The 24,683-nt window shown below is 39.7% G+C and overlaps 1 protein-coding gene across 2 annotated transcripts in view; it reads left to right on the top strand.

The window, feature by feature from the left end:
* Positions 1-4,543: 4,543 nt before the first annotated feature.
* The window catches only part of LOC133658693 (zinc finger protein 271-like), a 44,016-nt gene continuing 23,876 nt past the window's right edge, over positions 4,544-24,683 (top strand). The window contains exons 1-2 of one of the 2 annotated variants that reach the window (XM_062061011.1): positions 4,544-4,879; positions 6,015-6,239. In XM_062061011.1, the coding sequence (XP_061916995.1) occupies positions 4,786-4,879; positions 6,015-6,239 (319 nt within the window). In that variant the 5' untranslated portion in view covers positions 4,544-4,785. Of the gene's footprint in view, positions 4,880-6,014; positions 6,270-24,683 lie in introns of both variants that reach the window. The other variant, XM_062061010.1, reaches the window with a different exon arrangement.

Genomic DNA, 24,683 nt, shown 5'->3' with positions numbered 1-24,683 from the left:
TCTGCTAAGCAATGTGGTCTACATACAACACACAAAAAATGTGGTCTACATACAACACACAAACAATGTGGTCTACATACAACACACAAACAACGTGGTCTACATACAACACACAAACAATGTGGTCTACATACAACACACAAACAATGTGGTCTACATACAACACACAAACAATGTGCTCTACATACAACACACAAACAATGTGCTCTACATACAACACACAAACAATGTGGTCTACATACAACACACAAACAATGTGTTCTACATACAACACACAAACAATGTGGTCTACATACAACACACAAACAATGTGGTCTACATACAACACACAAACAATGTGGTCTACATACAACACACAAAGACAAAGATATGTTTCAAAGGGACAATTTATTTCAGGCCAGAACAAATTGACAAAAGTATGTTAAATACCTGCAACATAAGTAACAAACAGCATAAAAACAACATAGGTGTAAACCTGGCTTCACCTAAGGAAGGCACACGTGACATACACAAAGCTGGCTTCACCTAAGGAAGGCACACGTGACATACACAAAGCTGGCTTCACCTAAGGAAGGCACACGTGACACACACAAACCTGGCTTCACCTCAGGAAGGCACACGTGACATACACAAACCTGGCTTCACCTAAGGAAGGCACACGTGACATACACAAACCTGGTTTCACCTAAGGAAGGCACACGTGACATACACAAAGCTGGCTTCACCTAAGGAAGGCACACGTGACACACACAAACCTGGCTTCACCTAAGGAAGGCACACGTGACATACACAAAGCTGGCTTCACCTAAGGAAGGCACACGTGACATACACAAACCTGGCTTCACCTAAGGAAGGCACACGTGACATACACAAACCTGGCTTCACCTAAGGAAGGCACACGTGACATACACAAAGCCTAATCAGGCAGATTTGAATTGTTGTTTTGGGCAGTAGACGGGATCTTTGATCCAAGACACAACTTACATTTAACTAAAATGTTCTTTTCTTTGTGCTCGACAAAAGAAAAGAAGTGAGAAAATATCATACTTGCCAACCCTCCCGAATTTCAGTGCCTCTCCCCGGGACAACCATTCTCCCAAATTTCTCTCGATTTCCAGCCGGACTTAAGGCACGCCCCCTCCAGGTCCGTGCGTACCTGAGTGAGGACAGCCTGTCGTCACATCCACTTGGCCAACCAAAAGTAACCACAGAACACTATAGTGTTCTGTGGTTACTTTTTGGTTGGCCAACGGTTTACGTTGTATTGCGCACCCCCCTCCCCTCCCCTTCCCACACCCACACCCAGACACACACATCCAGACACACCCAGACACACCCAGACACACACAGAGCGCGCCATCTGGACTAACTGCAACCGGGAGAGAGCTTTTTGGCTAATGCCAGCATAAAGTGCATTGCAGTAGTCCAGGCCACTTGAAATAAAAGCATGCACCACTTGTTCAAAAAGGTTAAAAGATAAAAACGGTTTTACCTTTGCTAAAAGATGAAGATGATAAAAACAGGATTTTAAAACGCCCTTGACTTGTTTGTCAAGTTTAAAATGGCTGTCTATAGTGACGCCAAGGCTGGTGACTTTGGGACGCACATCATTTTGCAATGGTCCCAAGTCAGTAAGGGCCGGACCAAAAACGTGATTGATTGATTGAGACTTTTATTAGTAGGTTGCACAGTGAAGTACATATTCCGTACAATTAACCACTAAATGGTAACACCCAAATACGTTTTTCAACTTGTTTAAGTCGGGGTCCACTTAAATTGATTCATGATACAGATATATACTATCAGATATATACTATCATCATAATACAGACATCACATAAGATAATCACATTGAATTATTTACATTATTTACCATCCGGGGTGTGGAGGGGGGGGGGGGGGTGTTAGGTTTGGTTGTTATCATCAGTCATCAACAATTGAGAACAGAAAAATGGATATTGGAACAGTGTAGGTCTGACTTGGTAGGATATGTACAGCAAGTAGTGGACATAGAGAGAGAGAGCGAGAGAGAGAGAGAGAGAGAGAGAGAGAGAGAGAGAGAGAGAGAGAGAGAGAGAGAGAGAGAGAGAGAGAGAGAGAGAGAGAGAGAGAGAGATCAGAAGTCATAAGAAAAAGTATCTGCATTTGATTGTTTACATTTGATTATTAACAATCCGAGGAGGGTGTTAGTTTAGGTTGTAGCTGCCTGGAGGTGAACTTTTATTGCGATTTTGAAGGAGGATAGAGATGCCCTTTCTTTTATACCTGTTGGAGTGCATTCCACATTGATGTGGCATAGAAAGAGAATGAGTTAAGACCTTTGTTAGATCGAATCTTGGTTTAACGTGGTTAGTGGAGCGCCCCCTGGTGTTGTGGTTATGGCGGTCATTTACGTTAAGGAAGTAGTTTGACATGTACTTCGGTATCAGGGAGGTGTAGCGGATTTTATAGACTAGGCTCAGTGCAAGTTGTTTTACTCTGTCCTCCACCCTGAGCCAGCCCACTTTAGAGAAGTGGGTAGGAGTGAGGTGGGATCTGGGGTGGAGGTCTAGAAGTAATCTGACTAGCTTGTTCTGGGATGTTTGGAGTTTAGATTTGAGGGTTTTGGAGGTGCTAGGGTACCAGGAGGTGCATGCGTAATCGAAAAAGGGTTGAACGAAAGTTCCCGCCAGAATCCTCATGGTGCTTTTGTTGACCAGAGAGGAGATTCTATAGAGAAATCTCGTTCGTTGGTTGACGTTTTTGTTACCGTGGTTGCCATTTTATCACAGGAAAGATTAGCCTCTAGAATGGAACCTAGGTAGGTGACCTCATCTTTCCTGGTGATAACTATGTCACCCACTTTTATAGTGAAGTCGTTGACTTTCTTAAGGTTGATGTGGGACCCAAACAGGATGGATTCAGTTTTACCCAAGTGTATGGATAGCTTGTTGTCAGTGAGCCAGGTGCAAGTTCTACAGAGTTCAGCACTGAGGATTTTCTCCACCTGCGACTTGTCCCTGTCTGATACCAGCAGGGCAGAGTCATCCGCAAACAATAACAATTCACAGTCGCATGCCGATGACATGTCGTTTATGTATATTAGGAACAGTAAAGGTCCCAATATACTGCCTTGGGGGACTCCACAGCTCACCGAAAAAAAAAAGGGGGACGGGGGGGGGGGACGGGACGGTGCCGTTCACCTCTACCACCTGCTCCTCCCCTCCAAGTAAGATTGCATCCAGCTCCATGAGGTTTTGTTAAATCCGATTGCTCTGAGCTTATCCAACAGTATAGCGTGGTTAACGGTGTCAAAGGCCTTCTGAAGGTCCAGCATGACCATGCCGCAGTATTTGCCCGCGTCCACCTCATGTTTGATGTGGTCGCTCAGATAGAGAAGGCATGTGTCAGTGGAGTGGTTAGTTCTGAAGCCGGATTGTAATTTGTACATGAGTTTATTAGTGGCAAGGTAACTATCGATCTGTTCATAAACTATTTTCTCCATTACTTTCGAAATGGAACTGAGAATAGAAACAGGTCGGTAGTTGCCAGGTTCCAATTTGCTTCCTTTTTTAAAGAGGGGAGTTACTCTTGCTATCTTAAAATCTTTTGGTACTTGGCCTTGTGTAATTGATAGGTTTATTATGTGCGTGATGATCGGGTCAATGATGGAGGCAGAGTCCCTAGGAATCTGGAGGGAATATTATCAAGGCCGGTGGCCTTGTTTGGGTGGAGCGCGCTCAATTTTTTGAGCATCTCATCAGCTGTGACCATTTCTAATTTGAAATCATTGTTTGATACTCCTAGCTTTCTGTAGAAGGCTGTAATGTGTTCTACACCAAAGCGACCAGAGTGGTGGGACAGCTTGTTGACAAGAGTTGCGGCTATGCTGGTGAAAAAGGCGTTAAGTCTGCTTGCTACCTCCATTTTGTCTGTAATGAGGGAGTCACCCTCCTTAATGATGATGTTGGTGAGTCTGGTTTTAAGTTTTTGGCTGCAACCGGGAAGCTGGTTTTTCCAGAGCTCACGTGACTGACATTTCCGTTTTTCCCTCATTCAATATTAAAACATTCTGGGCTGACCAAGCCTTTACAGTTGAGAAGGGGTGTCAGGGGGCCGTGGCCTTTTGAAATTGGCATATAAATTTGGCAGTCATCTGCATAAAAGTGTAATATATATAAATATAATGCCAAAGGAAATTTAAAAAGAACATGAAAACCTCCCACATTCTAAAACACATTATAAAAACGATTAGCATCAAAGACAAACATAATATCATGAGTGTAATATTTATTTTGTTTCTTTTTTTTCTTTCCTTATGCCACTGTTGTTTCAATACGTTGTTAAATATTTGAATATGTTTACGAAAATAAATTGTATGTCTTTGTTTTGAAAATTTGAAATGGACAAGTTGACTTTTATTTTCAGAATAAGTAAATAGTATATAATTAGATAGTTTTACCGGGGGTGGGAGCTGGTTGTACTTATTTCTCTCGCGAGATCTGGAAAAGAGCTGGTTACTTGTTTCTCTCGCGAGATCTGACAAGACTGCGTGCGAAGCAAACACGGCGAGGATAAAGCAAGATGGCGTCTGACGGTGAAGACGTTAGTGCAGTGTTCTTAATCTGTGCGTCCATGTACACATATATGTCCTTTATTACACTCTATTAATTAATAACTGTTTGTATATTAGTCTGAGTGCACTTTGATGCTATCTTAGCTTGTTAGCTGCTAACAAAGAAGTGATGAAAACACATCGCTAAGCAGAGATCAAGTGTGAGTGTAAAGTGTTGTGATTGTGTGAAAATGTGCGAAAGAACCATAGCAGAGTACGAGGAGGAACTTTGTCCAACAAAAGAGGAGAAGGAGCGACAACATCAAGTTGTGTTACACACAACAGGTTTGTTTACTTCTTCCTCTCACATCTTTACTAACTTTATATTTATTATTAACACTATTCTTCAATAGATTGTCTATAGGAAGATTAATTGTTGATTGTTCTATGTTGTTCATAAAAACCAGACAATATTTTTGAGAGTTTGATGTTCCTCTCAGTTTGTAACAATGTGTATCAACATGTTTACACAAAACTCACACAGTCACCGGGGGAATATTCCAGAGAGCAGGTTAAGTGCAAACTCCTGAGTATGTAAATAAGAGAGGTAAGACAAAGTGAGAGTCAGTTACCATGGTAACTGACGCTGTAAACCTAGCCTGCTAGCTGGCAGGTTTGACAAGTTATTTATGTGTGTAGAAGCTATACTGACCTGTTATTTCCTTCATATTGGTGCAGCCATTAACCTACTACAACACCTACTACATCCACCTACTCAGTGGCCTAGTGGTTAGAGTGTCCGCCCTGAAATGGGTAGGTTGAGAGTTTAAACCCCGACTGAGTCATACCAATTCAATCCACTTTATTTATATAGCACATTTACACAACAAGAATGTTTCCAAAGTGCTGCACAGCCATGTTAAAAACAATATTAAAAACAATATTGTAATTTGTAATTGTTGTACCAAAGACTATAAAAATGGGACCCATTACCTCCCTGCTTGGCACTCAGCATCAAGGGTTGGAATTGGGGGTTAAATCACCGTAAAAATGATTCCCGGGCGCAGCCACCGCTGCTGCTCACTGCTCCCCTCACCTCGCAGGGGGTGATCAAGGGTGATGGGTCAAACGCAGAGAACAATCTGGCCACACCTAGTGTGTGTGTGACAATCATTGGTACTTTAACTTTTTAATGTGGCAGTGATTGTGGAAAAAACAAAGCCTGATCTAAAGATGACATCTTGATCTCATACCATCTCAAACCAATTGGCCGTTCATTATTAAGTGAAATGTCTTAAAGTCGCTTAAATTCGTCTTTAACCAAGCAACACTATGTTTTATCCAGTTACTCGATTAATCGAAAACATTTCCAGTAGAACACTTGATTAATAAAATGTTCAATAGCCACAGCCCTATATTTCATGTACGATTTAATATTTAGCATGTAGGAGTTAAAATGTGTTTTGTTTGTGTCCTGTAGACATCCATCAGCTGATTGGACACATAGAAGAATGTCTCCCTCATCTGCAGGGGGACAGTTTCACTTTAGAGGATCCACAGCTCTCACATTTTAAAGGGGACGAGGAGGATCCACAGCCCCCTTATTTTAAAGAGGAAGATGAGGGAGAGTGTCCTGTAGGGCAGGAGGAGGATGGTGTCATGACTGTTGTCTCTGTGAAGACTGAAGAGCATGAAGACAAAGCATGTGAGTCCTCACAGCTTCATCACAGTCCAAGTAAGCACAACATCCACATATCATCTAATACAGGGGTCACCAACGTGGTGCCCGCGGGCACCAGGTAGCCCGTAAGGGCCAGATGAGTAGCCCGCCGGTCTGTCCTAAAAATAGCTCAAATAGCAGCACTTACCAGTGAGCTGCCTCTATTTTTTAAATTGTATTTATTTACTAGCAAGCTGGTCTCGCTTTGCCCGACATTTTTAATTCTAAGAGAGACAAAACTCAAATAGAATTTGAAAATCCAAGAAAATATTTTAAAGACTTGGTCTTCACTTGTTTAAATAAATTCATTATTTTTTTTACTTTGCTTCTTATAACTTTCAGAAAGACAATTTTAGAGAAAAAATACAACCTTAAAAATGATTTTAGGATTTTTAAACACATATACCTTTTTACCTTTTACATTCCTTCCTCTTCTTTCCTGACAATTTAAAACAATGTTAAAGAATTTTTTTTTTTTATTGTAAAGAATAATAAATACATTTTAATTTAATTCTTCATTTTAGCTTCTGTTTTTTCGACGAAGAATATTTGTAAAATATTTCTTCAAACTTATTATGATTAAAATTCAAAAAAATTATTCTGTCAAATCTAGAAAATCTGTAGAATCAAATTTAAATCTTATTTCAAAGTCTTTTGAATTTCTTTTCAAATTTTTGTTCTGGAAATTCTAGAAGAAATAATGATTTGTCTTTGTTAGAAATATAGCTTGGTCCAATTTGTTATATATTCTAACAAAGTGTAGATTGGATTTTAACCTATTTAAAACAAGTCATCAAAATTCTAAAATTAATCTTAATCAGGAAAAATTACTAATGATGTTCCATAAATTCTTTTTTTAAGTTTTTCTCTTCTTTTTTTCGGTTGAATTTTAAATTTTAAAGAGTCGAAATTGAATTTTTTTCGTGTTTTCTCCTCTTTTAAACCGTTCAATTAAGTACAAATATCATTAATTATTAATAATAACGTTAAAGGTAAATTGAGCAAATTGGCTATTTCTGGCAATTTATTTAAGTGTGTATCAAACTGGTAGCCCTTCGCATTAATCAGTACCCAAGAAGTAGCTCTTGGTTTCAAAAAGGTTGGTGACCCCTGATCTAATACAATGTTTGTGACACATGTTCATCCGGGGGCCACATTTATGACTAAAGATGGAGATATACTTGCTTTTTAACACGTCCATTTAAAAATGAATGCTCATCAATCATCAACAATGTAATTGCTGGGGTGTAACCATGTGACCTAGAGGCCGTCCTCCTTACCTCACGTGGTCAAATGAAGGCAAACATTCAATATGGCTACTGTTTATTTACCTTTGGCAGCACATATGTCAGCATATTTCAAAGGTTTAGTGGTGAAGATTAGGGATGCATACCAAGTACCATTTTTTTTAGTACTGGTTCCTAATTATGTCGTCCATGAGGACCGTGAAGATTCTGGACTAACGACACAACTATTTGTATTTTTAATTCCAGCTGACTGACGTAACTATGACACGTTGTCACATTGAGTTCAGCTGCCGCTGCTACACATTAACATCAGCTTTGAATAATGACAAATAAGGAAGCAACCACACGCAAAAGTGTCATGTGTGTGTTATTGACAAGAAGATGACATAACTGCATTTCACCTTGCACTGCACACATAGTTGACTTCTTTAAGACTTCAAATAAACAGCTGTTGATAAAAGACTTCCCTGCTCTGAGATGTTACAGTTTTCTTTTTTCTTTATTTAACAAGGTAAAAATCCCATTGAGATCAAAGATCTCTTTTCCAAGGGAGACCTGGCCAAGAGGGCAGCAGCAAGGTTACATTAAAAACAGTAAACAACACATAAAACATGACATTTACTACATTAAAACTTGCTGACATAACACATGTGCATACAGACAAGGTAGACTGCAATCCTTTCACAGAAGCTTTAAACTCATTCAATGTAACAAGGGTTTGAAGTTGAATATTGGATTGTAGGTTATTCCAAGCCTTCGCTGCTGAAAACCTAAATGCTTTCTTGCCCAGTTCAGTTCTTACTTTGGGGACGACAAATTGCAGAACATTCATTGAACGAAGATTATGACTTTCTTGTTTCTTTGTAAAAATACAATACAGATAAAATGGGGTGATGCCCAGAAAGGTTTTGTAGATGAACACATACCAATGATTGAGGCGTCAAGCACATAAAGATGTCCAGTTAACCATTGAGTATAACACACAATGGTGAGTAAGTTAACCATTGAGTATAACACACAATGGTGAGTAAGTTAACCATTAAATATAACACTTGGCTTGTCTGTTCCAAAACAACCTCGTATCTCTTAGTCATATTTGGACAATCTAAACATTCTGTAGACAGGTTGGCATAACTCCATATTCACTTTTGTCTCACAACTGGTCCATTCATCCATCCATCCATCCATCCATTTTCTACCGCTTATTCCCTTCGGGGTCGCGGGGGGCGCTGGAGCCTATCTCAGCTACAATCGGGCGGAAGGCGGGGTAAACCTTGGACAAGTCGCCACCTCATCGCATATTTTTGTCCATTCAATGGCACAAAATAGAAGAGAAATGAAAATGAGCAGACATTCTTAATAGACAAGATATATAGTTCAAAAGGTCAAAAATTCCACAACATAACCATTGAGTATAACCCAATGGTGAGTAAGTTAACCATTGAGTATAACACAATGGTGAATAAGTTAACCATTGAGTATAACACAATGGTGAGTAAGTTAACCATTGAGTATAACACAATGGTGAGTAAGTTAACCATTGAGTGTAACACACAATGGTGAGTAAGTTAACCACTGAGTATAACACACAATCAATCAATCAATCAATGTTTATTTATATAGCCCTAAATCACAAGTGTCTCAAAGGGCTGTACAAGCCACAACGACATCCTCGGTACAGAGCCCACATACGGGCAAGGAAAACTCACCCCAGTGGGACGTCAATGTGAATGACTATGAGAAACCTTGGAGAGGACCGCATATGTGGGTAACACCCCCCCCCCCCCCCCCCCCCCCCCCCCCCCAGGGGAGACCGAAAGCAATGGATGTCGAGTGGGTCTGACATAATATTGTGAAAGTCCAGTCCACAGCGGATCCAACACATCAGCGAAAGTCCAGTCCATAGTGGGGCTAGCAGGAAACTATCCCGAGCGGAGACGGGTCAGCAGCGTAGAGATGTCCCCAACCGATGCACAGGCTAGCGGTCCACCCCGGGTCCCGACTCTGGACAACCAGCACTTCATCCGTGGCCACCGGACCTGTGCAACTCCCCCTCCATAAGGGAGAGGGGAGCAGAGGAGAAAAGAAAAGAAAAGAAACGGCAGATCAACTGGTCTAAAAAGGGGGTCTATTTAAAGGCTAGAGTATACAAATGAGTTTTAAGATGGGACTTAAATGCTTCTACTGAGGTAGCATCTCTAACTTTTACCGGGAGGGCATTCCATAGTATTGGAGCCCGAATAGAAAACGCTCTATAGCCCGCAGACTTTTTTTGGGCTCTGGGAATCACTAATAATCCGGAGTTCTTTGAACGCAGATTTCTTGTCGGGACATATGGTACAATACAATCAGCAAGATAGGCTGGAGCTAGACCGTGTAGTATTTTATACGTAAGTAGTAAAACCTTAAAGTCGCATCTTAGGTGCACAGGAAGCCAGTGCAGGTGAGCCAGTATAGGCGTAATATGATCAAACTTTCTTGTTTTTGTCAAAAGTCTAGCAGCCGCATTTTGTACCAACTGTAATCTTTTAATGCTAGACATAGGTAGGCCCCAAAATAATACGTTACAGTAATCGAGACGAGACGTAACGAACGCATGAATAATGATCTCAGCGTCGCTTGTGGACAAAATGGAACGAATTTTAGCGATATTACGGAGATGAAAGAAGGCCGTTTTAGTAACACTCTTAATGTGTGACTCAAACGAGAGAGTTGTTTTAGTAACACTCTTAATGTGTGACTCAAACGAGAGAGTTGGGTCGAAAATAATACCCAGATTCTTTACCGAGTCGCCTTGTGTAATTGTTTGGTTGTCAAATGTTAAGGTGGAATTATTAAATAGATGTCGGTGTTGAGCAGGACCGATAATCAGCATTTCCGTTTTCTTAGCGTTGAGTTGCAAAAAGTTAGCGGACATGAATGATAGGTGGTGGTCGGAGGGGCCGTAGGCGCAAACTGGCAGCCTCGCTTCCGTCAGTCTACCCCAGGGCAGCTGTGGCTACAAATGTAGCTTACCACCACTAGGTGTGAATGAATGATGGGTTCCCACTTCTCTGTGAGCGCTTTGAGTATCTAACAATAGAAAAGCGCGATATAAATCTAATCCATTATTATTTTATTATTATCCATTGTTTAATTTCATTAAGACACGCCTCCAGCTGACTACAATCCGGCGTGTTGGTCAGCTTTAGGGGCATGTAGAGTTGGGTGTCATCAGCATAACAGTGAAAGCTAACACCGTATTTGCGTATGATGTCACCTAGCGGCAGCATGTAAATACTAAAGAGTGCAGGGCCAAGAACCTGGGGAACTCCGCACGTTACCTTGACATAGTCCGAGGTCACATTGTTATGGGAGACACACTGCATCCTGTCAGTAAGATAAGAGTTAAACCAAGACAAGGCTAAGTCTGACATCCCAATACGCGTTTTGATACGCTCTAATAAAATATTATGATCGACGGTATCGAAAGCAGCGCTAAGATCAAGAAGCAGCAACATAGATGAAGCATCAGAATCCATCGTTAGCAATAGATCATTAGTCATTTTTGCGAGGTGGCGACTTGTCCAGGGTGTACACCGCCTTCCGCCCGATTGTAGCTGAGATAGGCTCCAGCACCCCCCGCAACCCCATAAGGGATAAGCGGTAGAAAATGGATGGATGGATGTCTCCGTAGAGTGATTTGCCCTGAAACCGGATTGAAAAGGTTCACAGAGATTGTTAGACGCTAAGTGTTCATTTAGCTGCTGTTCAACAATTTTTTCGAGGATTTTCGAGATAAACGGAAGGTGGGACACCGGCCGGTAGTTTACCAAGAGATCAGGATCAAGGTTAGGTCTTTTGAGTAGAGGATGAATAACCGCTTTTTTGAATGCTAGGGGAACAGTGCCAGAGGAAAGTGATAAGTTTATAATATTTAACACTGATGGACCTAATAATACCAAAAGCTCCTTGATAAGTTTCCCAGGAATTGGGTCAAGTAAACATGTTGTTTGTTTTGTCCCATTTACACATTTTAACAATTCCTCCAATGTTATTTCATCAAAGAGAGAGAAACTATTTTGGAGGGCGGTATCCGTCGTATATACAGTCGTATCTGTGTTAATAGAACCCAGTTGTAGCTGGGATGCGTTGTCTTTAATCTCCTTTCTAATGACTTCAATTTTCTTATTAAAGAAATTCATAAAGTCATCTGCTGAGTGGGTGGAGCTACTGGGAGGAGTCCCTTGTTGGGTTAGCGCTGCTACTGTACTAAACAAAAATGTAGGATCATTTTTGTTGAGGTGGATGAGATTTGAGTAATATTTAGCTTTAGCTGAGGTAAGCATGCGTTTATAAGTATTTAAACTATCACTCCATGCTTGATGGAAAACCTCAAGTTTAGTCGCACCCCATTTGCGTTCCAGCTTTCTACATGATAATTTATGGGCTTTAGTTTTTTCTGTAAACCATGGGGTACGCCTTTTAGGGGCCCTTTTTAGCTTTAGCGGTGCTACACTATCAATGGTGTCGCGCAGGGCGTCGTTAAAGTTGTTAGTGAGGTTATCAATAGAGCCCACATAATTTGGGAATGGTGCCATTACCGAAGGTAGTAGGTCAGCAAGAGTCATTGTTGTGGCAGCATTAATGTTGCGGCTGCTATAGTAGTTATTATTATCATTATTAGTTTGTTGACAATGAGTCAGAACTTCAAATTTTATAAGGTAATGATCGGACATTACCTTAGTGTACGGGAGTATCGTAACTTTAGAGGTGGTGACACCCCTGACAAGCACTAGATCTATCGTATTACCGTTGCGATGCGTGGGTTCATTTATTATTTGTGTAAGACCACAGCTATCAATTATAGTCTGGAGCAACACGCACGGAGGATCCGATGCGGTATTCAAATGGATATTAAAGTCCCCCATTATGATTATATTGTTGGCGTACGTCACTAGATCAGCAACAAACTCTGAGAATTCACTGATAAAGTCCGAATAGGGCCCTGGGGGGTGGTAGATAACAGCCAGGTGGAGAGGCAGCGGTGTGACAAACCTCATAGTAAGCACCTCAAACGAGTTATATTTATTATTTAGGTTAGGTGTAAGGCTAAAGTTTTTGTTGTATATTAGTGCGACACCCCCTCCCCTTTTAAGAGGACGGGCAACATGTGCATTCGTATCGTTAGGAGGGGATGCCTCATTTAGCGCAAAAAAATCGTCTGGTTTGAGCCAGGTCTCGGCGAGACCAACAACGTCAAAATTGTTGTTTCTAATGACCTCATTAACTAATAACGTTTTGGAAGATAATGATCTTATGTTTAAAAAGCCTGTATTATAGGTAGTGGGCTGTTTTGACGAGTTTTTGTTGAAATTCTCCGTAGTAGCAATATTAATAATGTTGCGTTTATTATGCATTGTGTTCTTTAAATAGTTTCGACCATATGACGGGAATTTTCAGATTATTTGCTTGGTGCTGCGATAAATTGAATGCATCATAGTTTGCCACCTCAGTAGAATGCATGTCTACGTCTGACACAGTCACAACAGAAAAAACATTATGTGAGTTGTATATTATTCTAAGATAATTGTTATGTGTGCAGGGATTATCCAGCCTGGCGCTGGCTAGTTGTAGCTTAACTGACTCCTTACCCGGACTCGCGCTTCTTTGAGGATTAGCCTTTCGCTTTGTTGTTAGCCCCGCTCGGCATCCCCGCTTCTGCTTCCGCTCACACCGCTTACGTCTCCTCCATTGACGGTCCCCGCTGGTACTTCACTCCGCTGCTTTAAAGGCCACTCGATGTAGCCCGCAAAGTATTCCCATGCTAGCGAGGAGGTCCACCGTACATGCATCTTTCAGTCTATAAGGGCCCGATCTATCCACATCCAGAATTGTCTGTCGGTCGTATGTGACCACGGAGTGTCCATGCTGTGAGCCAGCCATGAAATTGACAGAATTGACGGGTATTTTTGCCAAATTGCTCTACACTTCCAAGAGCGTCTGCAAGCCGCTGCCATCAGGGCGCCGCCATCTTGTCATCATGTTCTGTGGTCATGTTTTGTTTGGTTATGTTCTGTTGTTTTTGGACTCTTTTAGTTCCTGTTTGCGCTTCCTGGTTTGTTTTGTCACCATGACGACTCATTTGGACTCACACACCTGTCACTAATCAGGAAGAGACTATTTAAGACTGTAGTTGCCAGGTAGTCGGCCTGGCAACATTACTCTGTATGATACTCTGTTCTTGCTATGTGCTACTCTGATTACTCTGTCCATGCCATAGTTCATGCTGCTCTTTTCATGCTCGTTTCTTGTTACAGTAAGTGTTTTTTTGTTTCATGTCCATAGTTCTGCCTTAGTGTTAGTTTTGTTCCCTGCGTTAAGTTGTGCCTCCGCTGTGAGCGCCTTTTGATTGTACCCTTTTGTAGCTTTTTAAGTAGTTTAAGTACCGTATTTCCTTGAATAGCCGCAGGGGCGCTAATTAATTTAAAACCTCTTCTCACTCCTGCGGTTACCAAAACCATGCGGAATGAGCAAGCATGCTCTAATTATTTTAAAACCTCTTCTCACTCCGGCGCATACCTTATCATGAAAAGCACATTTAATAAAAAAAAACGTTATTATGATCTTACCTTTACTTGTAAATGGGTCCATGTGCAGCTGCTTCTGATCAAAGGCAGTCTTTCTCATCTTTCTTCAATTTTAAAAGTCTCTGGAGATATTCCTTTAATTATTACCTCCTGCTTCGATTGAAAGTCCAGTTTAGAAAACGGTTTTATTTTAGATATGTAATCCTCCATGGTAAAAGTGCAAGCAAACAATTGCTGCATGCTTGCTGCTTGTTGTCTTCTTCTGCAGTACCTGTCTCCTGCAGTACTGGTAGTCGCAAGAAGGATTACTAGCGCCCTCTACCACCAGGAGGCGGGAGTCATTTAATGACTCATATTTGACCCGGCGGAAGTGCCAAGCATGCGCTGATTATTTTGCGAAACGAGTTTGACCCGGCTGTAATTCTAGGCAGGCGAATACTATATTCCCGGCGCCAATTCAAGGAAATACGGTAGTTAAGATTAAATCATGTTTTTACCTGCACACCATGTCCAGTCAAGTTCGTTTGCATGCCGGGAAAATAATCCATGCCGTAAACTGCGTCGTAATAATCCTCGTCATGACACTTAGAGTGTGTTTACTTTTTGTTACTTCCTCCGAGGTCTTAATCAAGGCTCAAGTTGTTCGTTTTTCTCACACATTTATTTCAGCTTCTTCTCGTTAACAACGACGCCAAAATAGTGCCAAAATAATGCCGTCAGAACTAATAAATAAGAAAAACAGAACTTACAATTAGTCTGACATCACATAACATAAAACACATTGATTTCACATACATTATCAGAAATAATCATACCTCATTGGCCTCACAAACTCTGAGGGAATAAAGTTTATTTTCAAGCCGAGACTCCTTTAACCTCTTCCATCGAATGCTTGCTGTCTCATGCTGCTTCCCTTATTCCGTCACATATTAATAGTCCCCCCAACAATGTGACCAAACCGGAACAAAAAATATGTTCCCCTCCAATTGACATGGGTTTTGTAACAGAAATAAAGTTAACATATACTTGCATGAATTAACCAAAGGAAACACATTTTTAATCACACTATATGTAAATATGACCTTATATTTATACATTGTATTTATTTACTCTAACCGACTATGAAATGATATAACATATATACAATGTGCTTCTGTCAGCAGCTACACTTTTCCTAACTAAGAGTTTCCCGCTTGTCTCCAAGCCTTCCTTCCCCCATGCATTCCTGAGCTAAGATAAAAGGTGACACTCTCCTGTAAACAGACGGCCTTTGTCTTTTGAGGCCTCCAATAAATACTCAAAAAAAGGTATTCTCTGAGCATTTCTTATTAAATAGATTATTACATTGTAAAACAACAGACACTTTACTTTTGCTTGTCCTTATGTCCCTGCAAGATGATGTTACGTTTTGGACGCATGGCTGCAATGGTTGTGATCTCTCGGGTGCAGAATTTTACACCAGTAAAAGCAGCAAACCAGCAAAGCAGTAATTATAGTCTGCAAATTGTGTTGTTGTTGAATGATATTTATCTGATTTAAAGTCAAATACAGTTTATATACTTGTCTGTCTATCTGTGTTGGCCCTGCGATGAGGCGGCGACTTGTCCAGGGTGTACCCTGCCTTCCGCCCGAATGCAGCTGAGATAGGCTCCAGCACCCCCCGCGACCTCGAAAGGGACACGCAGTAGATAAATGGATGGCTGGATCATTTGTTGCCGTGCTTTTTTGTGTAGACACCATGAAAACATACATTTAGAATGTATCGTTCATGACTTGCCCATGTAGGCAGTCTATAGAATAAATGAAGCGGGAGGTGTGGTAACATTTCTTTGGGTTCCTGCTCATGTAGGAGTTGAGGGGAACGAATTAGCTGATAAGTACGCAAAACAAGCAACCACTAAAACAGAAGTAAACATGGAGATTAAGCACAGTAAAAAAGAAGTGAAGAACATAATTAAGATAGAACACAATAAAAAGTGGCAGGATAATTGGAATAAAGAAACAAAAGGTAGAGAGTATTACAAAGTCAAGAGGAGAGTAGGTGTAATGAGAGGAGGCAATAGAAATAGGAAGGAAGAAGACATTATTACTAGAATGAGATTAGGACATACATATCTAAATAGTTCATTGAAATTGATAGGAAACATGCTACAGGACTGTGTGATTCTTGCCAACAGATAGAAAATGTAGAACATGTTTTAATACATTGTAGGAAATATAATGGAGAAAGGGAAATACTGGGAAATAAGTTAGCGAAAGAGAATATTAGGTTAGCAGTAGAAGATATATTAGGATTGCACTCAGAACACACAGGTTATAAAGCAATACACACATTTTTTTAAAACACTGGGTTAAATAAAAGAATATAGAGTAGGGATCCAACTCGGTCCACACTCCATTACAGTAGGTGGCGGTAATGCACACCACAAGGTTGCTTGCCAACGTCCATAAAAAATCAAAAGAAGAGGAAGAAGAATGACTTGCCCATCACTATGACTCTTTGGCCCCGCCCCTAAGTGACGCATGCGTGGAGGATATGCGCTTTGCAGCAAAGTCCTCCTTTACTCCACACACGCTTCTAAGCCTCGCTACTAACTACACTTTATTCATCCTCCGTGTCAGGATAAACTCCACTCGTCTCACTCAACTTTGGACATTATTAGGCCCGCTTAGCTTGCTACTTGTTTTAGCGCGCTAGTTAGTTTAGCGTGCTAGTTAGTTTAGCGTGCTAGTTAGCTTAGCGCACTCGTTAGCTTAGCTTGTTAGCTGCTAACAAAGAGACGCGGATTTGATCAACACATCGCTTAGTTAAGATCAAGTGTGAGTGTAAAGTGTTGTGATTGTGTGAAAATGTGTGAAAGAACGATAGCAGAGTACAAAGAGGAACTTTCTCGAACAAAAGAAGAGAACAAGAGACTACGTCAACTACTGGACGCGGTTTTCAAGAAACCTCAAGTTGTGTTACACTAAGGCTGCAGCTAACGATTATTTTTCTATCGATTAATCCATAGATTATTTTTTCGATTAATCTGTTAATCTATAGATTATTTTTTCGATTAATCTATAGATTATTTTTCCTTTTACCGATTATTTTTTTATTCAAAATGAAGATGAAAAAATAAATGTAGGCCCGTTTTTTCAAAAGGCATGGCTTTTATTTACAAAAAAAAAGAAGTATGGCCACTCAGTCAACATTGACAACAACATGACTAAATATTCTGTAACAATGTAAACATTTAAAACTTTTAACATTTAACAAAATTAAAAGTAGCTCATTTGCTTTTTAATGTGCAAATATAAAAGTCAACATCCAGTGCAAATCTTAATATTCTGCAATAGTATAAGCATTTCAAAAGTAAAAGTATTGCTTATTTTGCTTTAAAATGTGCAAAAATAAGGATAAACATCCAATACAAAAAAGTGCAAAACGAAATATTCTGTAACAACAGTGTAAACATTTCAACAAAAGTGAAAGTATTGCTTATTTGCTAAAATCTGCAAAAATAAAGATAAACATCCAATACAAAAAAGTGCCAATCTAAATATTCTGGAGCACTGTAAACATTAAGTATTGCTTTTAAAATGTGCAAAATAAACATCCAGTCCAGCACAGTACACAATAACCAATTCTACTCATTCCAGTGAGTGTCTAACAGTTGTAATGAAAAAAGGTTAGCATGTGTACATGCTCTGGTTCTTTTCATGTTTACAATATTCCCAGCAGCTGAAAATAGACGCTCAAAAGGGGTCGATGTGGCTGGAACTGAGAGCTAATTAGCCTTCACCTCAAGCCAGGATTGCGAGTGAGCTGAGCTGCAGTTTAAGTTTCTAGAAGGTCAACGGGCTCATAGTGATGTTACTAGTAGTTGACTGGGAGGTGTTTATTATCATTTGGGGAGAGTCCGCTGCCTGATGCTCACCTGCTAAACACCTATCTGCTCCACGCTGAAGCGCTGACTACATGCGCTCTGAATACGCACTGCTGATTGGCTGACAATGCTTTGTGTGTACCAATCAGATGGTTGTGTGGGTGGGACAATGCTGCGTGCTGAGACAGAGGCAGACGGAGCAAAGCAGCTTGTTAAGACTTTAGCTTTAGCTTAGAAACTCGTTCGGTACACCCCCGTACCGAACCGAAAGCCCCGTACCGAAACGGTTCAATACAAAACACGTACCGTTACACCCCTAGCAGATACAAATGACACATTCATGTTTTTGTGTAATGATGACAACGTATGCTCGCGCGGACGATTGACTAGTTGATGGTTTTCTTTTCAAATGTTCGTTCATAGCCGTTGTGCTGCTATGATAGGCCATTTCCGCTCGACACTGTGTGCATACAACAACATTATTAGGCCGTTTATTGAAATACTCCCACACTTTTGACCACTTTTGGCATGCTTTTCCCCCCTCGCTCGCACCGCTCGCATCGTCTTCTTTGATCGTCTGCTTTGCGCTTCGCCATGACGGTAGTGTGACGTAAATATGCGACGCGTCGACGCACAAAAACGGCGTTGACGTATTTACGTAACCGATGACGTCGACTACGTCGACGCGTCGTTTCAGCCTTATGTTACACAGAACAGGTTTGTTTACTTCTTACTCTCACATGTTTACTAACTTTATATATCATCATGAACATCAACATGACGTGTTAGATTAATTGTGATTAATAGGTGTAGTCAGACACATGATTGTTATTGTGTTATTAATGTGATTATCAGACAGCAGTCATTTCCATTAGATCATGTTCAAATATAGGTGATTTGGCACACTTATAATTAAAATAACAAAATAATGTTGTTTTTCATCAGATATGTACTAGTATTGTATATGTGGATGGGGGCCCTGCTTTGTAAATAATGTGTACCCCTTTCAGAGATCACATTTAGTTCCACTTCAAACATTCACATGATCCACAATGAGATTAGATGGTATAACATGAACACTTCTGGAACTTTCTAACTCAGGGGAAAAAACGGGATCTCGTTGGAAGCGCGATGTATTGGGTATAACAAAATGGTGTCTGCCAATGTAGTTTACAATGTCACTACGTCAGTAGTTGTCAAACTTTTTTCACCAAGTACCACCTCAGAAAATACTTGGATCTCCAAGTACCACCATCATGAACAGTATTAAGATACAGTAGCATAGCCTTAATTATTCATTAAAAACAAGGAAGACACGTTATTTAACAAGTATATTTAATATTTTTAGTTACTCTAACATTACACACAGTTTGAACAGTAACACTTTGTTTGAATGTAGGAAAATAAAACACTGTACTTAAATAATGAAATAATAAGTGGCGTACCACTAGGTGATGCCTGCGTACCACTAGTGGTACACGTACCACAGTTTTTTCATTTTTTCATTTTATTTTTATTGACATCCAGCATCAGACATTCCTATCCATTACATCATATTCACATAAATCATATATCTATTGTCTGCCCTAAATGTCAAAATATTTTTGTTTATATCCCACCCATACCACCCACCCCCCCCCCCCCCCCAAAAAGAAAGAAACAACGAAAAAAACAAAGTAATATCTACAAATACATCGATTAAATAAACAAAGAAGAAAAAAATAATTATAATAATACATTCATAATAATAATCAGAAATAAAATACAATATAAACATATACATACAGTATACATATATATATATATATATATATATATATATATATATATATATATATATATATATATATATATATATATATATATATATATATATATATATATATATATATATATATATATATACTGTATACACACACACACATACATATATATAAATATATATTTACATATATACTGTACATACATATACACATATAGGGAGTAATCTTTTTTTTTTTTTTTGCAGTACAATCACTAATTCGAAAAATTAAAGTCAGGTTTATGGGGCGTGACATAGTTGACCCAATTTTCCCAGTATGAAGTAAATTTCTCCAATTTATAATTAATAAAGGCAGTTATCTTCTCCATTTTATAAATGTCCATTGTTGTTTCCATCCATTGCTTCCAAGTTGGACTCTCCTGGGATATCCATTTCCTAGTAATGCTCTTTTTACAAGCCACCAGTAGGATATTCATGAAGTGTTTATCTTTCTTCAGCCAGTCCTGAGGTACATGTCCAAAAAACAAAGTTTTACTTTCGAGGGGTATTTCATGTTGAAAATATCCTGTAGAGCTTGGTGTATCTCTTTCCAATAGTCCTTTATGGTGGAGCAGTCCCACAAAACATGCTAGTGATTTGCATTTGAATTCCCACAATTTCTCCAGCAAGCAGGGGAGTTGTTATCATAGTGACACTTCTGAGAAGGTGGAATAAAAAATCTGATCAAACTTTTCCAGCCAAACTCCCTCCACTTGGTGAGCTGGTACAAGTCCATTGATATTTCCATATTATTGTCCATTCTTCCTCAGATATAGTTATCCCTCCTTCCTTCTCCCATTTTGTTTTAATATATGAAGTTGAATATGATTTCATATTCAACAGACCCTTATACAAGCATGAAACACTTATATCAATAATTTGTGAATTGTAGGCTTTTGTAAACACTTCAATCAAACATATACTCGTCTTTGTGACACTTTTCACTTTCATATTAACAAAATGCCGCAACTGCAAATATCGATAGAAGTCTTGGTTTTCTAATATATGTCCTTTTAATAGTTTCAAAACTAAGCATTTTTTTTTATCTTTCATTACACTACATAACACTTTTATACCCTTAGATATCCAGTCCTTAAATCTTGAGTCTAATTTATTAGGTGTAAACTGTGTGTCATAGGCACACCATTTAAGAACTGCAATATCACTCTCGAGTTTGTATTCCTTTATAATAATTTTCCACACTTTAAGGGTCCATTTCACCCATGGGTTATCAACGTTATATATGTGGGTTTGTAAATTGCTATCCGCCAGGATTGCCTGTATGGGGATGGAGGGCATTTCTTCTTCAATAATTTTCCATTGAGCAATGTATGACGGGTTGCACCAGCATATCACTGTTCTCATCTGCGCTGCAAAATAGTAATATCGGAGGCAAGGTAAACCCCATCCTCCCTTTTGTTTGACCAATTGTAAAGTTTTGAGACAAACTCTTGGACTTTTACTTTGCCATATATACCTTGATATCATTTTGTCCCATTCATTGAATTGGTTTTGGTTAATCTCTATTGGCAGGGTTTGAAATAGATACAGCAGTCTTGCCAGTACATTCATTTTAATGGAATCAATTCTAGAACTAAGGCTAAAAAAAGGAATTAAGTTCCATCTTGCTATTTCATCTTTTATTTTTTTATATATGGGTAGATAATTGTATTCTGATAATTTTGTTAGATCTTTTGGCAAATTAATGCCCAGGTATTTAAAAGACTCTGTTTGCCATATCAGAGGGTAACTACTTTTGATTTCCCCTGGTGGGTTATAATTATATGAGAGTAGATGGGTTTTACCTATATTGATTTTATATCCTGATAGTTGACCATACAGTTCAAATGATTGCATTAATTTAGGGAGCGAGTATGTTGGGTGTCCGAGGTAAACCAAAATGTCATCCGCATAGCAGGCCAATTTATACTCTCTTCCTTTAATCATGATTCCCTTAATATCTTCATTGTGTCTAATAGACTGAGCTAATGGCTCCAGATATAATGCAAAGAGTAATGGTGACCATGCACATCCCTGTCTAGAGCCCTTTTCTAGGGTAAAACTGTTTGATAAATATCCATTGACTTTAATCCTAGCAGTAGGATTGTTATATAGTGCCTGTATAGTTTTAATGATTGTATCCTGAAAGCCAAATTTATATAAAACTCTGTAAATAAAATTCCAATTGACCGAATCAAAGGCCTTTTCAGCATCCACACTTTATAACAATTGCTTCGATGTTTTTTCTTTGTATATGATCCATAATATGTAGTGTCTTTCTTATATTGTCTTGTGTTTGTCGTTGATGTATAAAACCCGTTTGATCATTATGTATCAATATAGGTAAGAAATCTTCTAATGGTTTGGCCATAATGGAAGTAAATAGTTTATAATCTACATTGAGAACCGATATTTGCCTGTAAGATCCACATTCAATTCTATCCTTGCCTTCTTTTGGTATAGCTGAGATAATTGCCTCCCTCTAACTAAGTGGCGTTTGTGCCTTTTTTAAGACCCAATTCAGTGTGGGGAGAAAAACAGGTATTCATTCTTTTTTAAATTCCTTATACCACTCAGCCGTGTAATTGTCTGATCCTGGCGATTTGTTTAATTTAAGCCTACTAATTACAACTTTTAATTCATTTTCAGTTATATCTGCAGATATTTTTTGGTTTTGTTTTTCATCTAAAATAGGCAGTGTTGGGACTAACGCGTTACTTTGTAACACGTTACTGTAACGCCGTTAGTTTCGGCGGTAACTAGTAATCTAACGCGTTATTTTTTATATTCAGTAACTCAATTACCGTTACTACATGATGTGTTACTGCGTTACTTTGTTATTTTTTATGTAGTATCAGTTAGAAACAGAAGCGCTGCGGTGTCATTCTTCTGAATCTTCCTCTGTCACAGGCGCGTTTTGTGTGTGTGTGTGTGTGTGTCTGGGTGTGGGGAGGAGGGGTGTGTGTCTTCGGTTCGGCACACACGTGAGCCGCGGTTTGATATATGAAACAAAAAAAAATGTGTTTGCACATTCAGTCCACACACAGCGTGGTCATGGCGAGCGGAGTAACGGAGGAGCTTCAACGCCCCGCGCCATTTAATCGGTGTGTTCATAGGTGCAGACTCCGTTGTGCAAAACGAGGGTTTTAAACACATGCTGAACGTGCTTGAGCCACGTTACGACATCCCGTCGCGCACCCACTTCAGCGATAAGATTGTGCCAGATTTTTATGAGCAGGAGAAAAAAAAAGTTGTGGATGAACTATCATCTGTTGCGCTCATGACAGAAGGGTGGATGTCCAGGGGAACTATAAGCGCTCACTTCATCACAGCAGAAGTCTGTGATGAATGATGTATGTAGAAGACACGCCCCCTTGCGCAGGTACTGACACAAGCAGTGGAGGAATGGAAGATAAAGATATCCCAGTCACACGTGATAATGCCAAAAATCAAATAAATGCAGTGCACGAGGCAGGACTAGGACCACAGATAGTGCATGTAGTGAATTTGGCATCACATCTCAGTCAATAGGATGGAGCGCCTCCTTGGGAGGATCAGGAAAGAGGTTTCCTTCTTCCACCCAAGCACAACAGCTGCTCTTGTGCTTAAAGGCCTACTGAAAGCCACTACTACCGACCACGCAGTCTGATAGTTTATATATCAATGATGAAATCTTAACATTGCAACACATGCCAATACGGCCGGGTTAACTTATAAAGTGACATTTAAAATATCACGATGCTATCACGTTAGCTCGTAGCTAAAGCGTTTCGCCGATGTATTGTCGTGGAGATAAAAGGCACTGAATGTCCATTTCGCGTTCTCGACTCTCATTTTCAAGAGGATATAGTATCCGAGGTGGTTTAAAATACACATCCGTGATCCACAATAGAAAATGGAGAGAGTGTGGAATCCAATGAGCCAGCTTGTACCTAAGTTACGGTCATAGCGAAAAAAAATATGTATTTCACTGCATTCTAGTCCGTCACTCTAACGTTCCTCGTCCACGAATCTTTCATCCTCGCTCAAATTAATCGGGTAATGGTCCGAATAGCTCTAGCTGCGTTGAAAACAATAGGAAAATATGAGGGAGTGAACAACTGACAACGTCACGCTACTTCCGGCTATGGGCAAGGTTTTTTTTTATCAGAGACCAAAAGTTGCGAACTTTATCGACGTTGTTCTATACTAAATCCTTTCAGCAAAAATATGGCAATATCGCAAAATGATCAAGTATGACACATAGAATGGATCTGCTATTCCCGTTTAAATAAAAACATTTGATTTCAGTAGGCCTTTAAGACAAAGCAAGAAATGCTAAAGCTGCCTACTCATAAGCTCATACACGATGTCCCAACGAGGTGGAACTCCACTTATGATATGTTGGAGCAGCAGGCAGCTACATACTCTCTGCATTGACCCGCGAGACCCTGAAGAAAAATGTCAAAGACATCATCACCCTGTCTGATGATGATGTGAGAGTGGCAGAGGAGGTCCTCCAGGTGCTTAAACCCCTCAAAAGTGTTACATCTGAAACTTCATCATCTGTGTCAATGATCCTGCCACTGAAAACAAGGATTCTACAATCCATGACTCCAAGTGTGGAAGACAGCAGCATCACTCCAGATGTGCCTTCTTATGTTGCACTTTAACTTGTTTTTTTATTAATGGTCATTGGTCCAAGTTTAAAGAAAGGAGAAATGCCTTTTTATGTTGCACTGTTTTTCATTAATTATGTAAAAAGGAAGATACAAATGCATGTCAAGTTGATCAACACATTGTATTATTCTCCAGTGCAATAACAGTACTGAAACTGTAACTAGTTACTGGTTTTCAGTAACTAACCCAACACTGAAAATAGGTAAATCCAGGGAGTTCAAGAAGCTGTCAATTTGGGTTATCCTCCTACTAGAGACCTCAGAGTATAATGTTTTATAAAAATG

The sequence above is a fragment of the Entelurus aequoreus genome, linkage group LG10 (genome assembly GCF_033978785.1).
Source record: "Entelurus aequoreus isolate RoL-2023_Sb linkage group LG10, RoL_Eaeq_v1.1, whole genome shotgun sequence".
NCBI lineage: Eukaryota > Metazoa > Chordata > Actinopteri > Syngnathiformes > Syngnathidae > Entelurus > Entelurus aequoreus.
Note: the sequence above shows the minus strand (reverse complement) of the source record. Positions and strands in the feature narration are given on the sequence as shown.